This window comes from Nelusetta ayraudi, unplaced genomic scaffold (genome assembly GCF_046127955.1).
Source record: "Nelusetta ayraudi isolate G7.1 ecotype Tasmania unplaced genomic scaffold, CSIRO-AGI_Nayr_v1 ptg000007l, whole genome shotgun sequence".
NCBI lineage: Eukaryota > Metazoa > Chordata > Actinopteri > Tetraodontiformes > Monacanthidae > Nelusetta > Nelusetta ayraudi.
Genome location: NW_027466057.1, coordinates 3,339,533 through 3,360,989, shown reverse-complemented (window position 1 = coordinate 3,360,989; position 21,457 = coordinate 3,339,533). Strand labels below are relative to the sequence as shown.

General features: G+C 46.6%; 2 protein-coding genes across 4 annotated transcripts in view; both read right to left on the bottom strand.

The window, feature by feature from the left end:
• rcan3 (regulator of calcineurin 3) overlaps positions 1-15,554 on the bottom strand; it is a 34,196-nt gene extending 18,642 nt beyond the window's left edge. Inside the window, exons 1-2 of one of the 3 annotated variants that reach the window (XM_076017912.1) lie at positions 15,409-15,554; positions 13,527-13,819 (exon numbers count right to left, since the gene is read on the bottom strand). In XM_076017912.1, coding sequence (XP_075874027.1) covers positions 13,527-13,757 — 231 coding nt within the window. In that variant the 5' untranslated portion in view covers positions 13,758-13,819; positions 15,409-15,554. Of the gene's footprint in view, positions 1-3,691; positions 3,822-13,526; positions 13,820-15,408 lie in introns of those variants that run through there. The other 2 variants (XM_076017913.1, XM_076017914.1) reach the window with 2 other exon arrangements.
• Positions 15,555-16,299: 745 nt separating this feature from the next.
• On the bottom strand, positions 16,300-21,235 carry nipal3 (NIPA like domain containing 3). The gene is made up of 11 exons (XM_076017911.1): positions 20,987-21,235; positions 20,594-20,662; positions 19,970-20,141; positions 19,706-19,765; positions 19,146-19,291; positions 18,423-18,519; positions 18,192-18,327; positions 18,013-18,101; positions 17,858-17,921; positions 17,652-17,743; positions 16,300-17,502 (listed from the first exon to the last, which is right to left on the bottom strand). Exons 1-11 carry the CDS (start codon positions 21,020-21,022, stop codon positions 17,324-17,326), a joined length of 1,140 nt encoding a protein of 379 aa, XP_075874026.1. The 5' UTR covers positions 21,023-21,235; the 3' UTR covers positions 16,300-17,323.
• Between the last annotated feature and the right edge of the window lie 222 nt (positions 21,236-21,457).

The window sequence follows — 21,457 nt, the reverse complement described above, 5'->3', positions numbered from 1 at the left end:
ATTTTCACAATAAGATTCGTTCGAATCGGTCCTGCAATTAAAGTCCTGGTTTACGACACTCTTAAGAGCAAACAAAGGCGAATAAAACAAGAGGCACGATCAGGGGGGGGGGGATGCAAACCTTGGCTGTGACAGAACAGATTTCACAGATTAGATATTAACAGCAGGGACGAATCACAGTGGTCTCACATCTGAAGGACATATCCCAACGTTTAAACCGCAATCATTCATTATTACTAAAACATTTAAAAACGTATTTACAATTAATCATTATTAGCTTGACAGTCGACAGCAGAAGAATTACTGGTGAAGACGAAATAGGAGCTAGTCTTGAAAAGATTGCAGCTTACTGCACCAGCCCCTGTACTGATATTTCTTTCGAAAGGTTGCATCTTCCCCGTAAACCCCTGGATACACAACTTCCTGGGTCTTCACTCAGATCTGAAGAGGAGAATTTTTTGGGCCTCGCCCTCCCTCCCCATTTCTTCACGTACTCGGTCACAACGTTCCGCAATGGACTGCAGCTCCAGCCACGACCCATCCTTTTCACCAAACCAGTTCATGACTAATTAAGTGATATTCCTTCGGAGCAGAGAGGCGTAAATCTCCACGGTGAGGGGAGCAAACCCACAACCTTCAAACCTTCCCTGTGAGTAAATGATTACTTTTGAACGGCGGGCCGCCGGATCAGGCGTGCGAGGCGTCTCCGCCGCCTTGCGTCACGCGTTCCGCAATATATCCTCTGCCTCGACGTGTTGTGACCTTCAAGTGTCCTGTGCTATTATCTACCGAGCGCTGGCGGATCCTCCAAGGTAATTACGCTGACACAACGTTCACATGCTGCAGCTCCGGCCATGCTGAACCCCCCGACGCCGGCGAGGCCTCTGCGCTCTCTCCGAAAACAGAGGCGCTAACGCTCTCTGCCTTCAACAGCCCGTGTGCCAACAAACAACCTGACTGCTCCTCGAGCCTCTGTGTTTGGCTCATTAATGATGTAACCGGCGGAGCCTGAGCCAAGGCGTGGGCAAAGTCACTTCAGCAGTGTCAAAACAATGGGTCCAAAACACCACCGGCGCCAGTTACACAGCATCTCGTCTAATTAAAATCCCACCAAACGCTGATTTTCTTCATGCGGCCCATTCAAGCAACCGCTGCCGCTGCCTAATCTTTTCTGTGAGGGGTCTAAAAATAGCTGCAATCCTCACAGATCTGTTCACCCCCAAATCCTTGGATGCCAAACAGGAGGTCTTACAGTGATTGTCTCTCATCTTCAGGTCTGGAGGTGTTATTAGTAAAACACAAACGCTCCGATTCTGTTTCATTTATTTTTTTTTTGCTGAATTATGTATTAAGCCCAGACTGGACGCTGACAGGGAGACGAGCTCAATCAGAGGCTGCTCCACACGTGCTCAGCTTTAATCTGTCCCCTGCGCTCTCCATCACTCTAACTGTGCCAGAAACGGAGATTAGTGGTGTTCTTCATGTCATTCGAAAGTCAGACCTCTGTCTGCGCTTTTAATTGTGTGCAGACTCCCATTTTCTCTGGGCCAGTCTGGAGGAGCCGGGCCGATAAGGCCAGTGTGGGAGACAGATGTTCAAACGGTCCGGTCCCAGTGTGTTTGTGTCAGCTTGGACTCAGACCAGGCTGCTTGGAAGGTCCCATTATAAAACAGCCCAAAAAAATGGTTGAAAACATATGACAAAAAGAGGAAAAAATGTTGAGCTTATAAATACAAGTCCCGGACTGCAAAGGAATTTGACTTTTTGCAGGAATTCCAGCAGAGACCCGTTGCCGCGGAGCCATTTCCAGCTCCCCAGCTGTACAATCGCACAACAGTGAGTCTCACCTTTCTTGTTTGACTGTGGCTCGAGGTGTAATAAGACTTCCAGGCCCACTGGGAAAATGCAGACCGCTGAGTAAGTCGGCAGTCTGACTTGCAGTGTTTGTGTCGGGAAGGATGCCTTACAGTAAGCTCAAAGCACCAGTACAGTACTGCAGTTGCAACTTGCAGACACGGTACACTTTAAAATCCCTTATTGTGCTTATTATCAGAGCTCCTGCTGTGACCTCACAAAGTGAAGAGCCTTGTTTTTGTCCATATTTATTGAACAATTCTCTTTTCTGGCAGTAGTTAAAAACACTGACTATGTTTACAATCTGACTTAGATCCGGATTCTAATTAGGACGTTATTCCAGCTACTGGACGACTAACCTGTTAATCAGCATATTCAGAGTAAGTGGCAGAGGCATAATGACATCAGTCAAATAAATCCAGGTTCTGCCCAATGAAATGCACGCTTTAAAAAAAAGAAATCACTTTCGCCCTGTCTCCACATTATGATGACAACACTAGCCTCCCCTACAGACGGTCAGGAATTAGAGCGGAAGAAGATGAACACCTTCTCATGGCAGTGTCCTATAATATTAATATTGTGATATTGCTCTGCGTGTCAAATATGAACATATGGAAGCTTTAAATCAACCCTTCTGTCTCACTCCTCAAAGGTCCCTGGTACATCTGGGGCTGCCAATAAAGGGCGCAAGAAACTACGGGCTCTGGTGCTGCATGAGAGGTAAACACACAGACGGCGTCTCCGTCACTACAGAGCACATCAGCACTCATCCTTCCAGCCAAAGCAGTGCAATGACCTATATATGTCGTACTATGACTTTTGTCTTGAGGTGACTGGGCTTGTGTCACAGTCTAGATCAGGACTTGGCTTTGGGACTCCTGCACTGGTCTTGAAGCAGCCAGTGGGAGAAAAGTCTGTCTCCTGATATGGCATTTACAAATGACTTATCTGCGGATCGTGGAATGTGTGGAGACCATCTGCGTGGCATTTTGAGCCACAAAACAGCCACGCACGGTGGGTTCCACCTCCATATTAAAAACGCTGCTCTGTTTAGTGTATGGCAGGCTGCATGTAATCAGCCCCACCTGTCCATCAGACACAAAAATAAAAACAACTACAACACAAAAAAAGCAAACAAAGCACGCAGGCGAAATTCTCCCCCCAAAAATCGAGAGCTGCGTTTGGAAAAGTCTCGCACTCGGGAAGGGACGTTCGCAGCCTTCTGTGCGTCCTCGAACGGAACGCACCTGCAATGCTGTAGAAACGAGCGGAGCGCGCGCGTCGGGCGAGGGGGAGAGGAGAGGGTCTAACCACTGCGTCTAAAACTACCTCACTTCTTTCCTTTCGCTGCGTGCGTGTGGACTGCATAGACAATTCCACTCCCCTCAGTGTTCAAGTTGCGCATCGCCTCCGATTGAGAACGACGCCAAACAACGCAAGCTTCAACTGCAACCATTTCCCTCTGCGTCCGTTGCACACAGATCATCTATTACCACTATTCCCTTTGTTATTATTTCTCCTAATTTCTTTGTAACACCGAATTCACTGCTTCTAACACCGCACCGACACCTCACCGTCAGTCACGCAAGCCATGCGCGCGGCGCAGGACGTGCGTCTCGGGCTCCCATTGATAAAAATCCTGCAGTAGACGTCACCGAAGACATGCATGCGCTTGGCAATAGGGCGGCGTGCGGCTCTGACTCGGGTCCCGAGTCGGAGCTGCTGAAGCACCGAAGCCACGGCGAACGGACTTTTTTCTTTCTTTCTTTCATTTTTTTTTTCTTTCTTTCATTTTTTCCCCCCCCAATTTTACAAAGGACGAGACAGAACACCGTACCTGCATTTTGTCGGACGTAAACACCTCAGTGTCGACCTCGCAGGCGATGATGGTCACCATCTCCAGTTTCATATTTATCGATGGCATCACTCTCTGCTTTGGTTGAAGAGGGAGTTGGGGGTAAAAAAAAAATAATAATAATAAAAATAAATACGTATGGGAATAAAAAGTCTCTGTTTTCTCAGCGGGGTGAGGGGGATCGGTCCCTGAACGCGTCGCACGGTCCGGGCGAGTTGTTCTGGCTCGGCTGTAGTACTGTGGACCCCGCAAGACAGAGTCGCTGCTCCGCTCCACTCCGCTCCGTCCGCTCCTCACCGCACTGACGAGAGTGATGCTGCAGCGCACACTGCCTCCCTCCCTCCCTCCCTCTCTCGCTCTTCCCTCCTCCTCCCCTGCCCCCTTCCTGCCCGCGGCTCCACATTGACGTCATCACCAGCCTCACGTTCGCCGTGTTTTGCGCCACTACATCGCTCAGTGAACCGTGCACTGCAGAATTCGTGGTGCGGTTCAGTCCGCATTCTTCCCCCGCTTCTTCTTCTTCTTTTTTTTTTTTTAAATGTTGTTGTTTATTTGTGAGTTTTATTCGGTTGCTGTTTGTTGTTGTTTGCCACCAGAACCAGCGTCCCGTACCCGCGCAATCTGAAAAGGGGGTCATAGTTTGTCACTTTTAAATGACGCGAACACACTCTGGCAGTGCGGTACAACAGCAGTGCCGCAGGAATGCTAATTCTGAGATGAAGACCATTTTTAAATTAAAGCCTGTTTTTAGGCTTGAAGGCTGTTGTTGTTTTTGTTGTTTTATTATCACAGTTTTCCGCAAAGCAGCTGGCAGCTCGTTGGCAAATAGCATACTTAGCCCTCTGTTTACAGCCCACTGCACCGCAGAAACATGGCTGTGACATGGTCACTGCTTGGGGTCAGCGACCTTGTGACCTCAAACTGGGCTGATTTTTTTTTTTTTTTTTTTTTTTCAAGCACACACTTTGTTTTTGACCAGCTACAGGCACATTTGTAATAAACCACCAGTAAAGGTTATTTTCCGCACTATGGACCTTTAAAAATGATTTTTCCACAGCGTGAATGCGCACGCACTGAGGTGTTCTTGTTATTGTCTCCATCGCGGGTGTGCTAGCAGCAATGACTACTGTATAACCATGTACAGTCACGTAGGGTTTAAGTGTCGCTGAGCAGTAAAACACTGTTTCGCGGGAGGAGCTCAAGTGACAGCCTCCCTGACAGCCTGCGTTCCATTTCAAAGCGTAATTGCGTAACGGCGCCTGTCAGCATCACGCTCCCCGAGTCGACGGTGCCTTCACTGGACGTGGTTTATGGCGTCGCGGGCCCTCACAATAACAGGCAACGCAGTGATGTGACAGTCATGCTGATGTGTTTGGTGTCAGGGCCTCGGTCGCCCTGCGTCATCCGCAGGAAATTAGCAGACATTCGATTTGCACTTTCAAACAGTTTGTGGGCAGTTTTCCTTATCGATTCACAGCCCAGATAAAAATATATATATTTTTTAAAAAAAACTTTCATGAAACATCACCGCGGCCTGTCTGCTCTTCATTTCGCGCTGACTTGATGGAAGATTAACCGAGCTGTGACACTTTTATCACTCGCATTAAGGGCAGATGATGAGGCTGATCGCTGTCACAGCTCTTTTCCTGTGAGCCATCGTGACACAGTGCAAGGTTCTTTTTCTTTTTTTTTTTTTTTTATTTTACTTAAAAACCAGCGACTGAGAAATGCACAGACATTAGCGCCATTGCGTAACAAACCATGACTTCCTGCCATCACTCCAAACATCTCTCTCTCTCTCCCTCTCTCTCTTGGTTTCATAAGAATTGTTGCCCAGCGGGCTAAGACAGCTAAGTCCCCCATAAGCCATTAATATTAAGGCTCTGGGTGGTGAAGGCTATTTATGTCCGCATGCGTCCGCGCCGTGCAGACGATCTGTGAGAATGACTGTGACATTCCTCCACCAGACAGCAGCAGACAGTCATCCAGTCTGGAACAATCCGTTTTCCAAATGCCAAATATGTCACATGTTGGAGGAGAGTGTATAGCGCGTCTGCTCGAGCCGCAGCGGCACCGTCAGCTGTTTTCTTCTGCCGGGACTCAATCTGTTTGATCTTTTTTTTTCCCCCCCCGGGAGGTTGGCGGGCAGTATGGAACACACTGTGGCAAGTCTTCTTCGGCAAATCGCCACCACAGCTCATAGATCAGTGGGTCGAAACTGATTTGAAATGCACTGTTTGCATCTGTTTTCTGAACTCTAACAAAGTGTCATTGCATGGAAATAGCTGTTGGCTGTGTGTGTGCGTGTCTGTGTGTGTGTGTGTGTGTGTGTGTGTGTGTGTGTGTGTGTGTGTGTGTGTGTGTGGCACATTTGAAAGTTATGTTGTCATGGAGTTTGGGACAAGACATACACATTTCAGACAAAATAAATTTAACAGTTCAAGTATATTGGAAACGAATATGAAAGCAGTTTCAAGGAAACAACAGGAAAAAAATAGGGTGTATTATGCTTAAAGGGAAATGACTTTCTTCGTTCATTTTGTCCTAAACAGTGAAGTTTAGCAGAATCAACTTTTATGAGAATTTAAACCTGAATTTGGGCTCTGAGGGTTGTGCATTAAAAAACGTCGAGTTTTGAGCGACTGTTTTGCCGCTGCTATGCGGCAAGATTCAACCTGCTGTTGTTTATTAGACGACGGGTCGGATGCTCCTCTGATCTCCTTTGTCGCTTCTGATGTGTCGGCTGGATCACCGAGGATGATGAAGCACTCCTCCCTGCCCTCGTTCTCCGGCCGTCTCCCTCCCTCCTGCTGCCTGCTTCTCACTCCTCCTCTTCCCACTCCTCATTCTAAATTCTCCCTGTGCTCATTCACAATTCGCTCTGTTAGATCTCGGCCGGCGTGCCGGGCGCAAGACTCCATGGAAGGAACGATAACGCATTCTTTGTCCAATTCAGATGCTAAAAGCGTTCCTGCTGTGGGAGGACGCCGGTTGCATTTTAAAATGCTGCAGCGTCAAAAAAAAAAATATTGACAGTCATTCAAACGGAGTTGCACTTTTACTATTTCTGCTGCACTGGCGTGCATGCAAATGCGCTCTGCACGTTCAAAGGCAAACTGAACCTCTATGATTTTTCTATTGAACTGTCTGCAACACAGTGTGGCTTAAAACCCAAAACAGTATCTCCGAGGTATACACATGTTAATGCAATCCGGCCCAGTTGTTTATCCTCATTAATGAACACACTGCGGACGCGGCGGCATTGATTCCCAGCTCATCGAATGACAGAGGCAGGTGGAGCAAAGCCGCTCATGATTCACTTTATAAAAGATCAGAGGAGGAGGTGGTGGAGGGTGGGCCGGAGGGGTGGGGAGGTGGGGGGGGGGTGATGCAGGGGCTGAGGTGCCGCGTCTCACTGGCGGGCAGAATTTGTATGCAGGAGCGCGGCTCTGCAGAGGCGCAGCAGGGAGGAGGGAATCAGGGCAGTGGATCAGCGAGGCGGCCTCAAATATGCACGCTCATAATGTGCACATTAACAGGCGGCGCAAACAATGGCCGGGGTAAACACTGCAGGAGGAGGCAGGAGTAGAGAGTGTAAATAATGGCACGCTTAGTTTTCCATCAGCGCTTCATTCCCACCTGAGAGCGCAGGCGGGAATTTTAGTGGAAATAGCAGCGAGACCGGGGATGTTATCAGTCCTCCCAGACACATGAGTGGCGTGAGCTGCGCGCGCGCGCGTGTGTGTGTGTGTGTGTGTGTGTGTGCCTGTGAGTGTGCATGTGAGTGTGTGTGTCAGTGCAGACAACTCCAGAGCTCAACCACACACTGCAGGCATGCAGGTAAGCTGCAGCTGCACTATCCAGATAATCTCCCTCACCCTCTCCATCTCTCTCTCTCTCTCCATCTCGCCCTCTCTCTCTTCATCTCTCTCACACACACACATGAACACACACTTCTTCTCTTTGCTGCCAACCTCTTGCTACCTCACTTGGCCCTGTTGCCGTACCAAACGTCGGTGCCAGCGCCAATGCAGCTGCTGCAATGTAGGCCAAGCTATTTATAAAACAAGCAGCCGTGTACAGGCACCGGGAGCCGGCGGGGGGAGTCAGGGGGAGACAGGGGGAGATGGAGGGAGACGCAGGGGGCGCAAGGATAAAAAGAGAGCCCACAGGCCAGAGACGGGGCGCAGGAGAGGTCAGACGGCACTCGGGCAACGAAGGCAGGGAGCGGAGACAGAGCAGTGCAGGGGGAAGAACGAGGGGAGGGTGGGTGAGGAGCTGCGGGGGTCCTGTCAGGTGCCAGGGACATGATGAATACCTGAGGAGGAGCAGACACCAGCCGGCAGCTGTAAATGACACGTGCGGCCTCGGGCGATGCTGCCCAGACAGGCCGTCCGGGTGAAAATGCAAAATTAGAGGAAGGTCCATCATTTTCAATATTTTCCAAAACAGTCCAGAAGGAACTCTTTAATTCGAATGTTGACTGAGGTTAAATCAGTGCACATCTAGTTAGTTTTGCTTGGATATTTTGAATGGTAGTTTGGGAAAAACTCCAGTTTATCAATCAATGAGCAGATTTGCCCGAATACAATTATTATCTCAAAGCGGTGCTGAGAGCCGTGAAAATTACCTATATCATGTGGTTTAATGGTAGTTTTAAATAATGTCATTTGATTCAATGTTTTGAATTTTTTGTTATTTCAACATAAAAGCCTTTTTTTTAACTACTGACAAAAAGAAAGATTTTACCGCTGCCTTACTTGCAAATCAATTTAAAAGCTAAATAAATAGCAGAACAGTCCGGCCATCGAAAGTAATTACACCAAATGAACAAACACATCAACACCACCTTTGTTTCAAAACAACTGGACTGCATTGTGTGTTTTGAGCTCACGGCACACATCTGGTGTTTCCTCCAGCAGCGGCTCAGTGTTTTAACCCAGTCCAGCAGCTTAGCGGCAGCACAGATGAGCCGCTGTCTGATCGGGGCAGACACACACAGATAAGGGACAGACGAGCAAGGAACAGAGTGACACGTGCCGACGCCGCGGCTGATTGCTTTTGCTCCGGAATCGGGTCAAATGGCAGACAAACACACAGAGACAGGAGGAGGGAGGCGGGAGGTGGTCTTCACGGTGCTGGAGGGGAGACGCAGAGGAGAGGAAAGAAAGCAGCGGATAGCACGAAAACCAAATCTAAAGCAATGAGATCCTGAAGTGGCAGGAGGTTAAACATGCAGTCAGACTCGCGCTCCAGACTGACTGTATAAATATTACAGCGCTAAACTGTCGACAAGCAACATGCTGGAGACTGGAATGTTTGAATCAGATTCAAATGTTGGCAGAGAAAAGCACTCGTGAGAAGAAAAAAATAAAGATCAACAGCAGCTAAATCTGATTAAATTGGCGAGAGTTACAAACACAACTGTGCTCGTGGAAGCGCGAAGAGACAGACAAAACACCACTAACGCCAACGGCGACGACAACAACAACAGACTGCCAGCAGCCCTCATCTGTGCGAGACAACAGGTAGTAACCGTCTGAGAGGCGGCATTTAAAAGAAGCACATTTCTTTAGTGCAGCAGAGTGAAGGAACACAGTCAGGGGGAGGCAGCGAGACAAAGGTTTAGCACAAATCAATTAGATTAGAGTGAATAAAAATACTGAACTGAAGTGGAATATGATGATATGTTGGCGTTTTCAATAGAATGGCGTCAGGAGAACTGACGTCCAACAACAGTGCGTCCTCGGAGTTTCGTTATCAGCCCCCGCTGAGGGAAGGCAGCCGCGTCCTCTCAAAGCAAGCGCACACAAATCTGCCTGTAATTAAAGAGGAGCAACGTTTCCCTCCCAGGCTCCCACACTGACGACGACGGCGCCGTTGCAGTAAATAAACACGATGAGGACAGGGGAGTAATTGTGAAGATTTGTTCCTGCGCGAGCCGGAATTTATGACAGCAACGGTAAATATAATGAAGCGGCGGCGAGGGAAAGTTCCTGAGATCCACCGTCTCAAATACACACCTTGAAATTTCTCTTTGTTCGAACCGTTTGATAAACTGGGAATTTGGGAGCTCCGATATTATTGGCCAATAAAGGCATTAAAAAAAAATATTGATATAGGTATCTGGAAAAAAATTGTATAAAAATGTGACTTTTTTTTTTTTTTAGAAATTTCTCCTGCATTTAGTATTCATGCCGAAGAATGAATTCCTCGAATTCCCTGGTATTACTAAATAGTAAATAACAATACTTTACTTTACTCGTCTCTACTCCGCTTGATGATGTCATCAAACCGCATCAAAGCATAACAGCAAGCGACGGACGTGTTTCAGCAGAGTGGTTTCAGTGGCGGCTGGCTGCTAACAACAAAATAGCTCGTTCGTAACTGAATGATTATTTCTTTTGACCACAATGTTTATTTTACTTGGGAAACCTTGAAGTTGTTACATTTACCATCATCTCTGCATCCAGCAGGACATCACAATACAAATGAGCCATAATGTGTTCATTCCACGACCGCATATATCGGTATCGGTTGACATCGGTATCGGTAGGAGGTGGACAATATCGGGATATCGGATTTCGGTAAAAAAAAAAAAGTCAATATCAGACATCACTACTGGGAACCAGTCCAGCCAGCATCACGGCCATTTAACTGGACTGGCCGGATGTCAACATTAATGTCACAGAATGGTATTTCTTGAAATGGGCCTCAGAGTGCTCTTAATTAAAGTGGGCACAGCGGCGCGGTGCTTTGCAGCTCTGCATGCAAAATTGATTTCAAGTTGACCCCCTCATCAAAATTCAGGACGGCGGTTGTTTAACAGAGGGAGATTGAAGCTTGACAAAGAAAACACTGTCATCTTGTCAACTGTGACAGAAAGAGCCGCAACAACTCCATTCTGTCTTTGCCGTCTATTGTCGCTCGGAAAAATGCTTTCTTTCTTTTTTTACGTTTTTGCTCCCTCTCCGCTTTCGTAAATGAAAGCCAAACACACGCAGCAGGCTGGTGAGACGACCCCGCTAAGCGTTCCGGGGTGATATCCAGGCCGCAGCGGGACTGGAAGCCGGTGGCGTTCGCTCGCCCAGCGCTGCTGCTGCATCGTGTCTGACCTTCAGCCTGCCGAGCACCCTCTCCCCTCACGTTCACCCCGGGGAACCGACGCCCATAAATAGACTGCAGTCTGACACATGCAAACAAATCCCCTGCCACGCGCACGTACACACGGACGCACGCACAATGTACATGCGTGCTCGCCAACAACACTTAGCCAACACGACATGTCACTTCTTCGCATCCCCGATCGCGCCATCTTTAGTCCCTGATGCAGTTCGCCGCTCGGCTCCGCTCGGCTCCGAGGTTGTCTAACTTTGCCGGCCTGGATATGTATGAGTCACACTGTGAAGCGCACCAGACTGCGCAGGGGCGGCCGTGTCAGGCAAAGCACTTTAACCTTCCGCGTGCAGCCAAATAAGACAGCGGGCCTGCTAATGAACCGCTCACGGGGACGGCACGGGCCAGTCGTAAACAAGCCCACGTAAACTTCAGTGCAGTGCCGTTAATTATGCAATACACCGCTCTCGACAGACAGACAGACAGACAGACAGACAGGCAGACAGACAATTTAATTTCAAAAAAGCCCGAAGATCTCAAACTAATTTGGTAAGACATTATTGAATTCCGGTTCTACACTAAATATTACAGCTTTTTAAAGTCCAGGAGTCCATAAGTCAATCAATTGGACGTCCCAGGTTTCTAAAAAAAATAAAAATAATAATAATAATTGAATTCACATGATGTGGACTTTGAATGGGTATGTTTACATCATTTTGGAATGCTATTTTTTCAGCGAGTATATTTGTCAAACTGAGACAGTTTTATTTTCCATTAGCAGTCAAATCTAAATCTTAAATTTTGCCTGATGTTGCAGCTGTTTTTTCCAAAGGTAATTCAATCTAGCAGCAGTCTTTTCATCAACATCTCTTCACTCTTGCAATAAACAAAAGCTACTAAAAATTAATCACAACCACTAACACATTCTTGTATGGGCAAAAGGGTAAGAATAAGTCTTTTTAGATTATTGGATTAACAGATTATGGTATATTACACTACTAAATCTTAAACAGTGTTCTTTGCTGTGCAGAACTGCAATAGTAAAATACTGAGGTTGTTTTTTTTAAAAGGTGACTATTTATCATCTTAATTTAATTCAAGCATATTTATTTCGATTGGAAAACACTGTTTTGCCGTCCAGTGGACAATCGGACCAGACCTCAGCGAAACGTTCAAGAAGCAAATAAAAAGAGAGCACTGCTTCCAGCTCTCCATGCCTGAAAGCTGCTCGGAGGAACAAAATATTACAGAGGAAAAAGGGAAAGTGTGCCACTAGACGCTACTCTCTTTTCACTTGTGCAGGAGAAAGAGGAGGGCTTTTACAGCTTGCTAAGTGCTTCTTATAAATATTTGGGAACATGTCTCCATCTCCTCTCCTCTGCCTCCCTCCTTCCCTTCCTCTTTAAGAGCAGAGTGTGATTAAAGAAGCAGCCCATCCTGCCGCACGCCGCGGCAGACACTGGAGGTAGAGTCTGTGAGGGGAGGGAGCCGACAGCACAAAGACACAAAAATGTAGGTTGCCGTGTTCCTGGTCTGAACTGAAAGGATCCGCAGAAGTGAGCTTGTAGGCTGTGAACTTTTCTCGGCACGTGGGTTCATTTTCGAGATGGCGGAGAGTGAGAGAGGGCGCGGCATCAGGCGCTAACCCCCACGAAAAAAGAAAAAAAAAACCCTTCGTGAATTCCCCGTCTGTGCTGTGAAAATGGTCGTTTTCCTCTGCTACCTCAAGCCTCCCTCTTAAAAGTTTCAAATGAATGTCAACAGTTCTATTTTTAGCGGCGCTCATTTAATTGTGCCATACGGAGAACAATCTTTTGACATGGTGCGACTGAATGGTGCGTGGGTGGCATTTCCACTTAAAAGCCAGAATTGTAATGAAGTGAGGAGGCAAAATAAATAAACAAATAGAAATGAAAGCGAGGGATGGGAGGAGGGGTGCATACTCCACTGCTGGGAGCAACGGGTGTACGTACAGCAGCCTCACAAAGCAGGAGTGATTCATTTAAAAGGATTTCGTGTTTGTGCCACATTTAGCCCCGGCCGCTTTGCATTTGCATGCGCGGGGAGGATAAATAAAGCACGCCCGGGCGGGGGGGGGAACAGAAGGGAGGAGAATTTAAAGGAAACATTTGAAAACAAGTTGCGCGATAAAAGACAGGAATACATTTCAAGGCATTTGGCGGACACAGAGAGAGAAAACGGGCGGATGAACCCGACGGAGAGGGGACGGCGGGAGAGCATAATTGGATCTGAGAGGCAGTGGCGCACGTTTGCTTTCTTTGTGCGCTGCAGTTCTCGAGAATTCCTGCACAGGGGAGATACGGCAGCGAGGTTCTTCACTTTGAGAGGCTGCGACGCCGCATACATCGGCTCCGAGAATGTAGGGGAGGAAAAAAGAAAAAAAAAAAAAACCCCGACATGAATAGCACTTTATGCTGACGGAGAGTCTGGCATGAGTCATGCTGCCATCAATTGGCCTGCATGCAGAACAGAGTGTGTGTGTGTGTTTGAGGGTGAGCAATCCTGGGCTGCTGCTTAAGACTGTGACGGGGAGGAGGGGCGGGCCGTGGATGATGACATCACGCACTTGTTGCTCGTCGCCGGGCCTTTGAACGCTGGACACGCTGACACATCCAGCACCACGGCTCACACCGCAAACAGGCTGACGCACAGAAACACACAGAAAGAAACTGCGTCTCACCCTGTGCGCGTCCTCCTCGAAGACCGCTTCGTGGACGCCGCACGCAAACAGCGCCGACGGGAGGTCGCTCAGGTCCATCATCTCGTCGGCCGCGCCGTCCTGCTCGGCCTCGCCGAACACCATGTCCTCCTCTTCCTCCTCCTCCTCCTCCTCCTCCTCCTCCTCGTCCTCAGGGTCGCTGCTGTAGGCCTCGGAGCCGTTGCTCCACACCTTGGAGCTCTCGCGCAGCATGGTGAAGCTCTCGTGGGGGAGGTGGGGGCGGGGCGGCGGGCGGGCAGGAGCTACTGGAGATACTGGGGAGAGGGGAAGGGCATCGAGGAAAAGTTGACAGGTTTATTTGGAGGAAGAGATTTAGGATTTATTGGCTGAATGGTTCTGCAACAGAGGGAAGGTGGCTGGTCAGAGTCTTAAGTGGATGGATGGATGGATGGATGGATGGATGGCTGGCTGGCTGGCTGGCTGGCTGGCTGGCTGGCTGGCTGGCTGGATGGATGGATGGATGGATGGGTGGATGGACGAATGGATGGATGGATGGATGGCTGGCTGGTTGGATGGATGGATGGATGGTTGGATGGATGGCTGGTTGGATGGATGGCTGGCTGGATGGATGGATGGATGGATGGATGGATGGATGGATGGATGGACGGACGGCTGGATGGATGGATGTTTGGATGGATGGATGGACAGACAGACGGGCGGGCGGATGGACAGACAGACAGGCGGATAGATTGATTGGACTGTTGGAACTGAAACAGGCAGCGTGTGAACCGAGCAATCTATACTGCCGGAGCAATAAATAGTGTTATTAGAGAAATAATTTCTGTTTGAGGTTACATTACAGGTGTAAGGACAAACAGTGGTATGTCTGGTGACAACGCTCTAGTTCAGACTGCACTAGGCTTTGCCTGCAGTAGGTTGTGCAAGTTTGTTTGGTTATCCTTTGGACGGTATTTCAATGGTTTGTCTCTGTTTAGTCGTCACGTTACACGTTACGGCACACTGGCTATCTGTTTAGCAGAAAAGCTTTTCCAGACCGCTCTTTCGTCTTGCAACTTGGACCACCATGAAAATGCGGAACCGAGAACCGTTGCTCCTTTGTTGGTCAGAGCATGTAAACAGGTTTGTCGTGTTGCCGTTTCACCAGAACCAACCCTGGCAACTCTGAGGTGGGTAACCACATGACGTCAGCACATCCTGCGTCTTTAGCCCTTTGTCTGTCAACGTTTGAAGACATCTTGGATCTTTTTTCCCCCTAATTATTTTCAATTCCGTCCTTGCAGAAGTTATGTGGATATATATTATTTATTTAAAATCACTGCCTGCTTCAAACTCCTGCCCTGAGGCCTCGCAACTCTAGAGAGAAAAGACGTGGGAGGTCGGTCACTTGGAGTGACAATCACAGTTTTCAGTGATTCCCTAGATCTTTGCTGGAGACATAGCGCCATCTAGTGGGCTATCCAACCAAATAACGCACAGCACACATATTTCACTCCGAGAAGCGTGAACCAGTCGCCTAATTTTATTTATTAAGGGCGTAAAGTGCGTGAATATCATTAATTAGTTAAACTATCTCCAGCTGTGGACATTAACTGGGCGCGGGGAGCAGCTGGGGGTGTATGGCACGCGAGAGTGCCAACGTCAGTTACGTCACACGTCGGAGGATAGCGCGCCGCGCGGAAGGTTGTGACGTCAATGCCTGAGATATTATTAACTCAACGTCAAACCGAAACACTTAAGAAACATTAAAGAAGAAAAAAAAACTCAGACTAAAAAGTGAATGTATAAACTGGTAAACTGACCGGGTGCACGTGCGACTGCTATTTTTGAATTCTTCTTCATCAACGGCTTCGAAAACACGCGAACGCGTCGCCGCGTGACTCACCTCACAGCTGCTGAACTCTGGCCGTCATGACTGGACACCGAACCGAACCGGGTTCCATCAGTTCCGACGGCACATGAGACCGCGTCGGTGTTTGTTATTGCTGGATTACTGAGGGTGGACGGTGCAGCCTACCGCGGCGTGAGGACCCCGAGGGCGAGGCCAATGAGAATGCGGGCAGCGGCTCGTGGCGACCAATCAGAGCGCAGAGCGGAGGGAGGGGGCGGGGAGAGCAGAGGAGAGGAGAGGAGATAACGACGCGGCGAGGAGGCACATCAAGGTTTAATGAGCTTTAATCTGAGAGGACGTCCCTGAGAGCAGCAGTTTAATGACACGGACGGCCTCTCCTGCGTTGCGAAGATCACATGGGCACGTTTTGAATTGTCACACGAGTTGTATTCTGGTGTATTTTGCACCTTGCCGGGTGAATTAACCTGTTGCTCGCAAAAAATAAGGCACTCTCGGCACATTTCATTTCATCAACATCAGGTGCAGAGTGATGGGTTGATACGGAATAAGCCAAGGATTTGCATGAAAGGACGACATAACCTTGCATTTTTGAAAAGCTTAACAAAAGGCTTTTGCAGTCTAGATTTGGGACAAGGACGGAATAAGTGCTGATGAATATTATTTTACAAGCGACACCAACAGCTTCAATATCAGTCTCTCTTAATTATGTCCAGCCAATATAACCAGAGGCAAGACTTCACACAACCACGGGGGTTTCATTACCTTCCCATAATACACACACTAAACAGATTTACAATGACAGACGGTAGGCTTCCTTGGCAGCTTTGTTAGCTGCACTGGTTTAATGAGAGGAAAGTCTGTTTATCCAGTGTTGTGGTGCCAGAGACCTTGCACACACAAATTAAAAATCACAGGCCATGCAACTCAGTGTACCTCATTGAAGACCTTTTATTAAAATTGTTTAAAAAAGAGGAACAAACAAGCGCTAAATAATGAATGGAAAGATGAGTGGATCCCATTAATGGGACCTTTAGACATGGAGATATTTAAAATGTTGCACTGCATTTTAGCAGATGCAGTAGCAGTTACAAAAATGTACAAGAAAGTACAAAACCAAAATAAAACTTCATGTTACTGAATAAATTTGGGGATTTCTTCATCAATAAATAGCGAAAGTAAATATTATTGCCAAACAATTTAACAGGAGACATTCCTTTTGTCATATTGACAGCATATCAAATTTCAATCATTCAATCGTCACCAGGAATAAATAAGGAATATAGATACAGTAAGTAAGTAAGTCTGACCTGCTACAGCGGCAATTCATTCATTTCAGGTATGTTCCGTTACAAAAGGTTATCCAGTGTACAGCTACAACCACAGTTGAAATTTAATAAATACATTACAGTAATTTGGACAAATTGCACCCTTTGCTCACTTCGTTAAAACTATCAGATGATGAAAATAAAAGAATCAAGAAGGAAGACGATGCAGACATTTTCATTGGCAATTTTTCCAATCTTGCATGGAGCCACATTCAGTGACATCATTGTTCACAAGCTGGTTTTGAGGAGCATCTCATCGGAAGAACGGATAACGTATTATTTGTGAACTTTGTTGTCTCATGTACCAGAGAATGAGAACAAACTTTCACGGCAGGAAACCTCAAGGCAACACCGGCTCTGCTGCAAAGTTACTCAGGTCACATCCGCACGTTGGGATGTCAGGTCTCCTCAGAACACAGCCAGCATTGTCTCAAGTAGGAAAATGTCCCGCAAGTTACACTTTGGTTTAGAGATTTCAGGTAGAAGGGGTTCAAGGCAGAGTGAGATAACATCCTGGACACCCATCAGCCACTGAACCCCAGGGCGGCAGGGCAGGGACGTGGTCAACAAAACTGGCAAAGAAAGCCCAGTGGCCTTTCTAAGCATACTTCAAAAATACTGCTTCAGTCTCTCTTGAGGTCGTTTGTACCTGCGGATGAATCAGTGGATCTGGATCTGACTGCTGGCTCTTCCAGGGTGATGGGTGGCGTGGCAGGAGCCACTCCATCGTTGTTGACCAGAGCTCCGTAGGAGAAGGAGCCATTGAAGTCCACCAGGCCTTTGTCATGAATAGTCGGTACACCTGATGGCAGAAATGGGAGAAATTAAGGGAAAATAGAATTAATAAACATTGATAAATGGACAGCTGGTGACAAGATATTTCTCCGTCACAAAAAAAAATCAGGGCCGGTTTATGTTGTGCATGTTCAAGAGATAGAAATGTTTACAAACCCTCGGCCATATTCATTGTGACGTACGGCTCAAACATCTTAGTTTTTCTCTTTCTGGTGATGAGAAAGACTCCCAGGAAGCACAAGGCCACTCTGCATAGTGTAGACAAATACACAGACAGATTAATAATCTTATTTTTTTCTCAGGAATTTTACAAGAAGGTAAAATATATCAGTGTTTCAGAAATAGGGTGGTTGGCAACTCACCCCAGCAGAAACATGCAGATGTGAAGGACGTCTTCATTCTTAAATTCCATGTAAAACACGGCTCCTGAGACACAGTGGGTAGTGGTTTGACTTCATTTGTGAATTTGTTGAATGTATTTTTGAAAACACCTGCTGCGGAGAAACACCAAACACACCCGCTACGATGGCGCAGGCGGTGGAGAGGATGTAGTTGACGCTGGTGATGAGAGAGGAGTCGTGCAGCTTACAAGCCTGGGAGAGAAACCTGAGGCGATGAAGCAGACACATTTCAGTAGCAGTCCACTGTACACCTGTCGGATGGCAGTGGCTGGTTTCAAGCGCTCCTGTCACTCACTTGCCCTGGAAGACCACTGAAGCCACCATGCACACGAACATGATGCTGAAGATCGGGTAGTCGAGCTGCATGTTGCCCTCGACGGTGAGGAGCAACATGCTTGCGACGGCCTTCACTGTGATGACTGTAATAGAGCCTGGGCGCCGGGCGGAAGACGGGAGTCAAATTTAATATGAGCTGAATATTGTCACAGCCAGAAGTAAAAGGCCGTGCTGAATGCCACAGACTCACCCAGCAGAGCAACCAGCAGGAGAATGACAACGAGGTAGTCAGCATGGTGCTGTTTGTAGAAGTATAAAAGCAGGCAGAATGCAATGATCCCAAGGAGCTGTGGACCAAAAAGGGAAAATTATTGTGAGAGAAACCAAAACATGAAGCACGCGAGTCCCTGCTAGTTGGTGCAAGAACAATTAGTCTCAGTTTGAGAAAAATGGGGGCAAATGAGTCCACAACACACGTGTGCAACATATTGGACATAAAATAGGAAACACAAAGTTGAAACAGCAAGTGAAGAACTTTCCCAACTCTTTATGTGATGTCTTTAAATATTACAAATGGAATTAATTCTAAATTAAAGAGGCGATATTGGTGGAATTAGTTTTCAACTGCGGTGACTTATTGTTGCAGGTTTCTTTTAGAATCTTTGCAAATGAATACAAACTAGCACAGAACAGTCACCTGACATAACCAACAATGACAGCACAGCAGCACTCATTTTGTCAACAATCCAACCAAAATAAATGCAGGGTGATCGTAGTGAGTCTCTTCAAAGAATCAGAATCACAAAAAGCTGAGCCATATAACCAGTATAGCAGGACTGCTGGATATTTGTTGACCTATGCATTGACTTTACTGGGCATGCTGATTAAGTGTAGAATAGCATTCTCCCGTGTAATGAGGACATTTTCTGGATTTCTTCTTAGCATTTTGAGGAAAACAAAATAAATTCCTTACCAGATACAAGAGGACTGGCCATCCAACACTGTGCTTGACAATATTCTCTGCATTAAGCTTTTCATGCGAGTTCGGTCCAAATGCTATAAAGAGGTATGTTCCACCGATAGCAAAGACACAGCCCAGAAAAGAAAGGCCGTGTTGCTCTGAAAATAACAACACAATAAGATATTTTACTTCCAGGGATGTAGAATCATGTCAACACAGAAAATTTGAAGATGACTGTTAGTCTGAATGTATTTTTACTTTTATTTGTCAGGACTGCTTCTTCAACAACAAAAAAAGAATGGCCTTTTTTATAAAAAAAAAAAAAAAAAAGAGATAGAGAGGGAGAGAGAGAGTGAGAGACATAGAGAGAGAGAGAGAGAGAGAGAGAGAGAGAGAGAGAGAGAGAGAGAGAGAGAGGAGGCAATAATAACACTGAAGCTGTTGGAAAGTTTGCCCAATGCCTGGGAGCTGAACAGTTTTAGCATTAAAAAACGAGTCTGGTCGCAAGTGATTTGCATGTGCAGAAAGACAAACTATTCTTTTTTGTTAACTCTCCATTGTGATGAACTTACTTGCAAATTCCTTTAACTTCTGTTTCTCACGCAAAAACACCAGGCCCAAGATTGAGCTTGCTGGAAAAACAAAACAAGTCAAGAAAACATACAAGCATGAGACACAATGAGAAAGATTTTTTTGTAAGTATTGGGAATATCAAAATCCATTACCACATTAAAGACTTTTGTCAAAGATTTATATCAGCAATAAAGCATTTTTTATATATATATTAAAAAAAGACTACGATTAGAATGAGGGGGGAGGGGGGGGGCAGTACTCACTAACAACAGAGACAGCATTGAGAGGTGCTACGAGTGAAAGGGGGGCAAAGGCATAAGAAACAAAGTTGCCCCCTTCCCCAATCCAGGTCAGCACGAAACCGCACCACCAGGTCTTTGTGCGGTAGAAGGGACGGGGGTCCTTGGTGTCGGCCAACTTCACATGACTATATTTCTGCAATGAAAAGGTCAAGGTGGCACGAGTCAGTGGCACGTGTGAACACCATGCTGAAATACTGGGCTGGACACTGCAGAATAAAACCAGACAAACACTGCCGGATAGTTTAACAGGGGAGGATATTCGTGCAAATAAGAGGGATTGTACGAGAGGGGGGGTGGAGAGAGAGAGAGAGAGACTATTGTGCAGTGTAGGCTTTCAACAAACATGTTGTTAAACTAAGTAAATTCTAAGGATGAATGATAATAAGATGATCCCGAAGCTATGAGGGCAAACACCTCCGCTTAAAAGGACCTATTAGGACTAAAGAGACATTTTAAAAAGGGAGGTATTCCATTAAATAATTTAAAATAAGAGCGAAAAGGTAACTGTTGTGTTATTATCATTTTTACCGGTTTAATTCATCTAGTTGATAGTGGAAGGATGAAACGAGCAGAAGAAAACTGTACCTGGATACATAAGGAGATGCTGACGAGGACGTTCCCAAAAATAGCAAGTAATGTTCCGATGAGATTATCCTGAATATGGCACAAAGACAGAGACATCGGATTTAGTTCTGAAGGAGATGACTCAAATTAAAACCGAGGGTCAGATTCAGAATCGAGTCGAACATGTTTAGACGTCACATTTCTTTGTTTACTGTCACGCTTCGGGGCTGTGTACTCGAAACACTCGGATGAAGTTGTTCTTGTCTTTGACGTTTTTTCGTGAGGTTGCAGTAATTTTTCTATACACATAAAATATACAGATCAAATACAGAGAGCTACACTAAATAACCAGGCGAGCGAGACTTTAAACAAGAGAGTAGATGATACAAAAAAAAAAAAAAAAAAGCGCCTCACCGTGTAGGAGCCTTCGTTAGCAGCGCTGGCATCCATTGCTGGTCTCTTTTAAAAGCCACTCATACGTCAAAAGAAACTGGAGGGGTAGGTTAATACTCGAGTCATCTCGCCGCTAATACATTTAACAAATTCACATGATACATATCATGTTTTCATCGGAAATTAGACAGAGGCAAGTGCGGCTTCGCGACGCGGAGCGACTGACTTCCGGGTTTCCTTTCACCTGTCTCATTCTGCGTCGGTCGTGACGCACAGCAGCGACAGTACAATCACGTGACACGGAAACGTACTCGGCGTCTCATATATGAGTTTAAGGCGCGCGCATTGCCCAAAGCAACTTAAATAACAATAACAATAACAAAAATATCTATATATATTTTATTTTTTAAATGATCTTCCAGTGTTTCTTATTGTTTGTTGTAGATGTCAAGGGAAACCCTGGGTGCCGACTGCAGTACCCATTGTTAACAG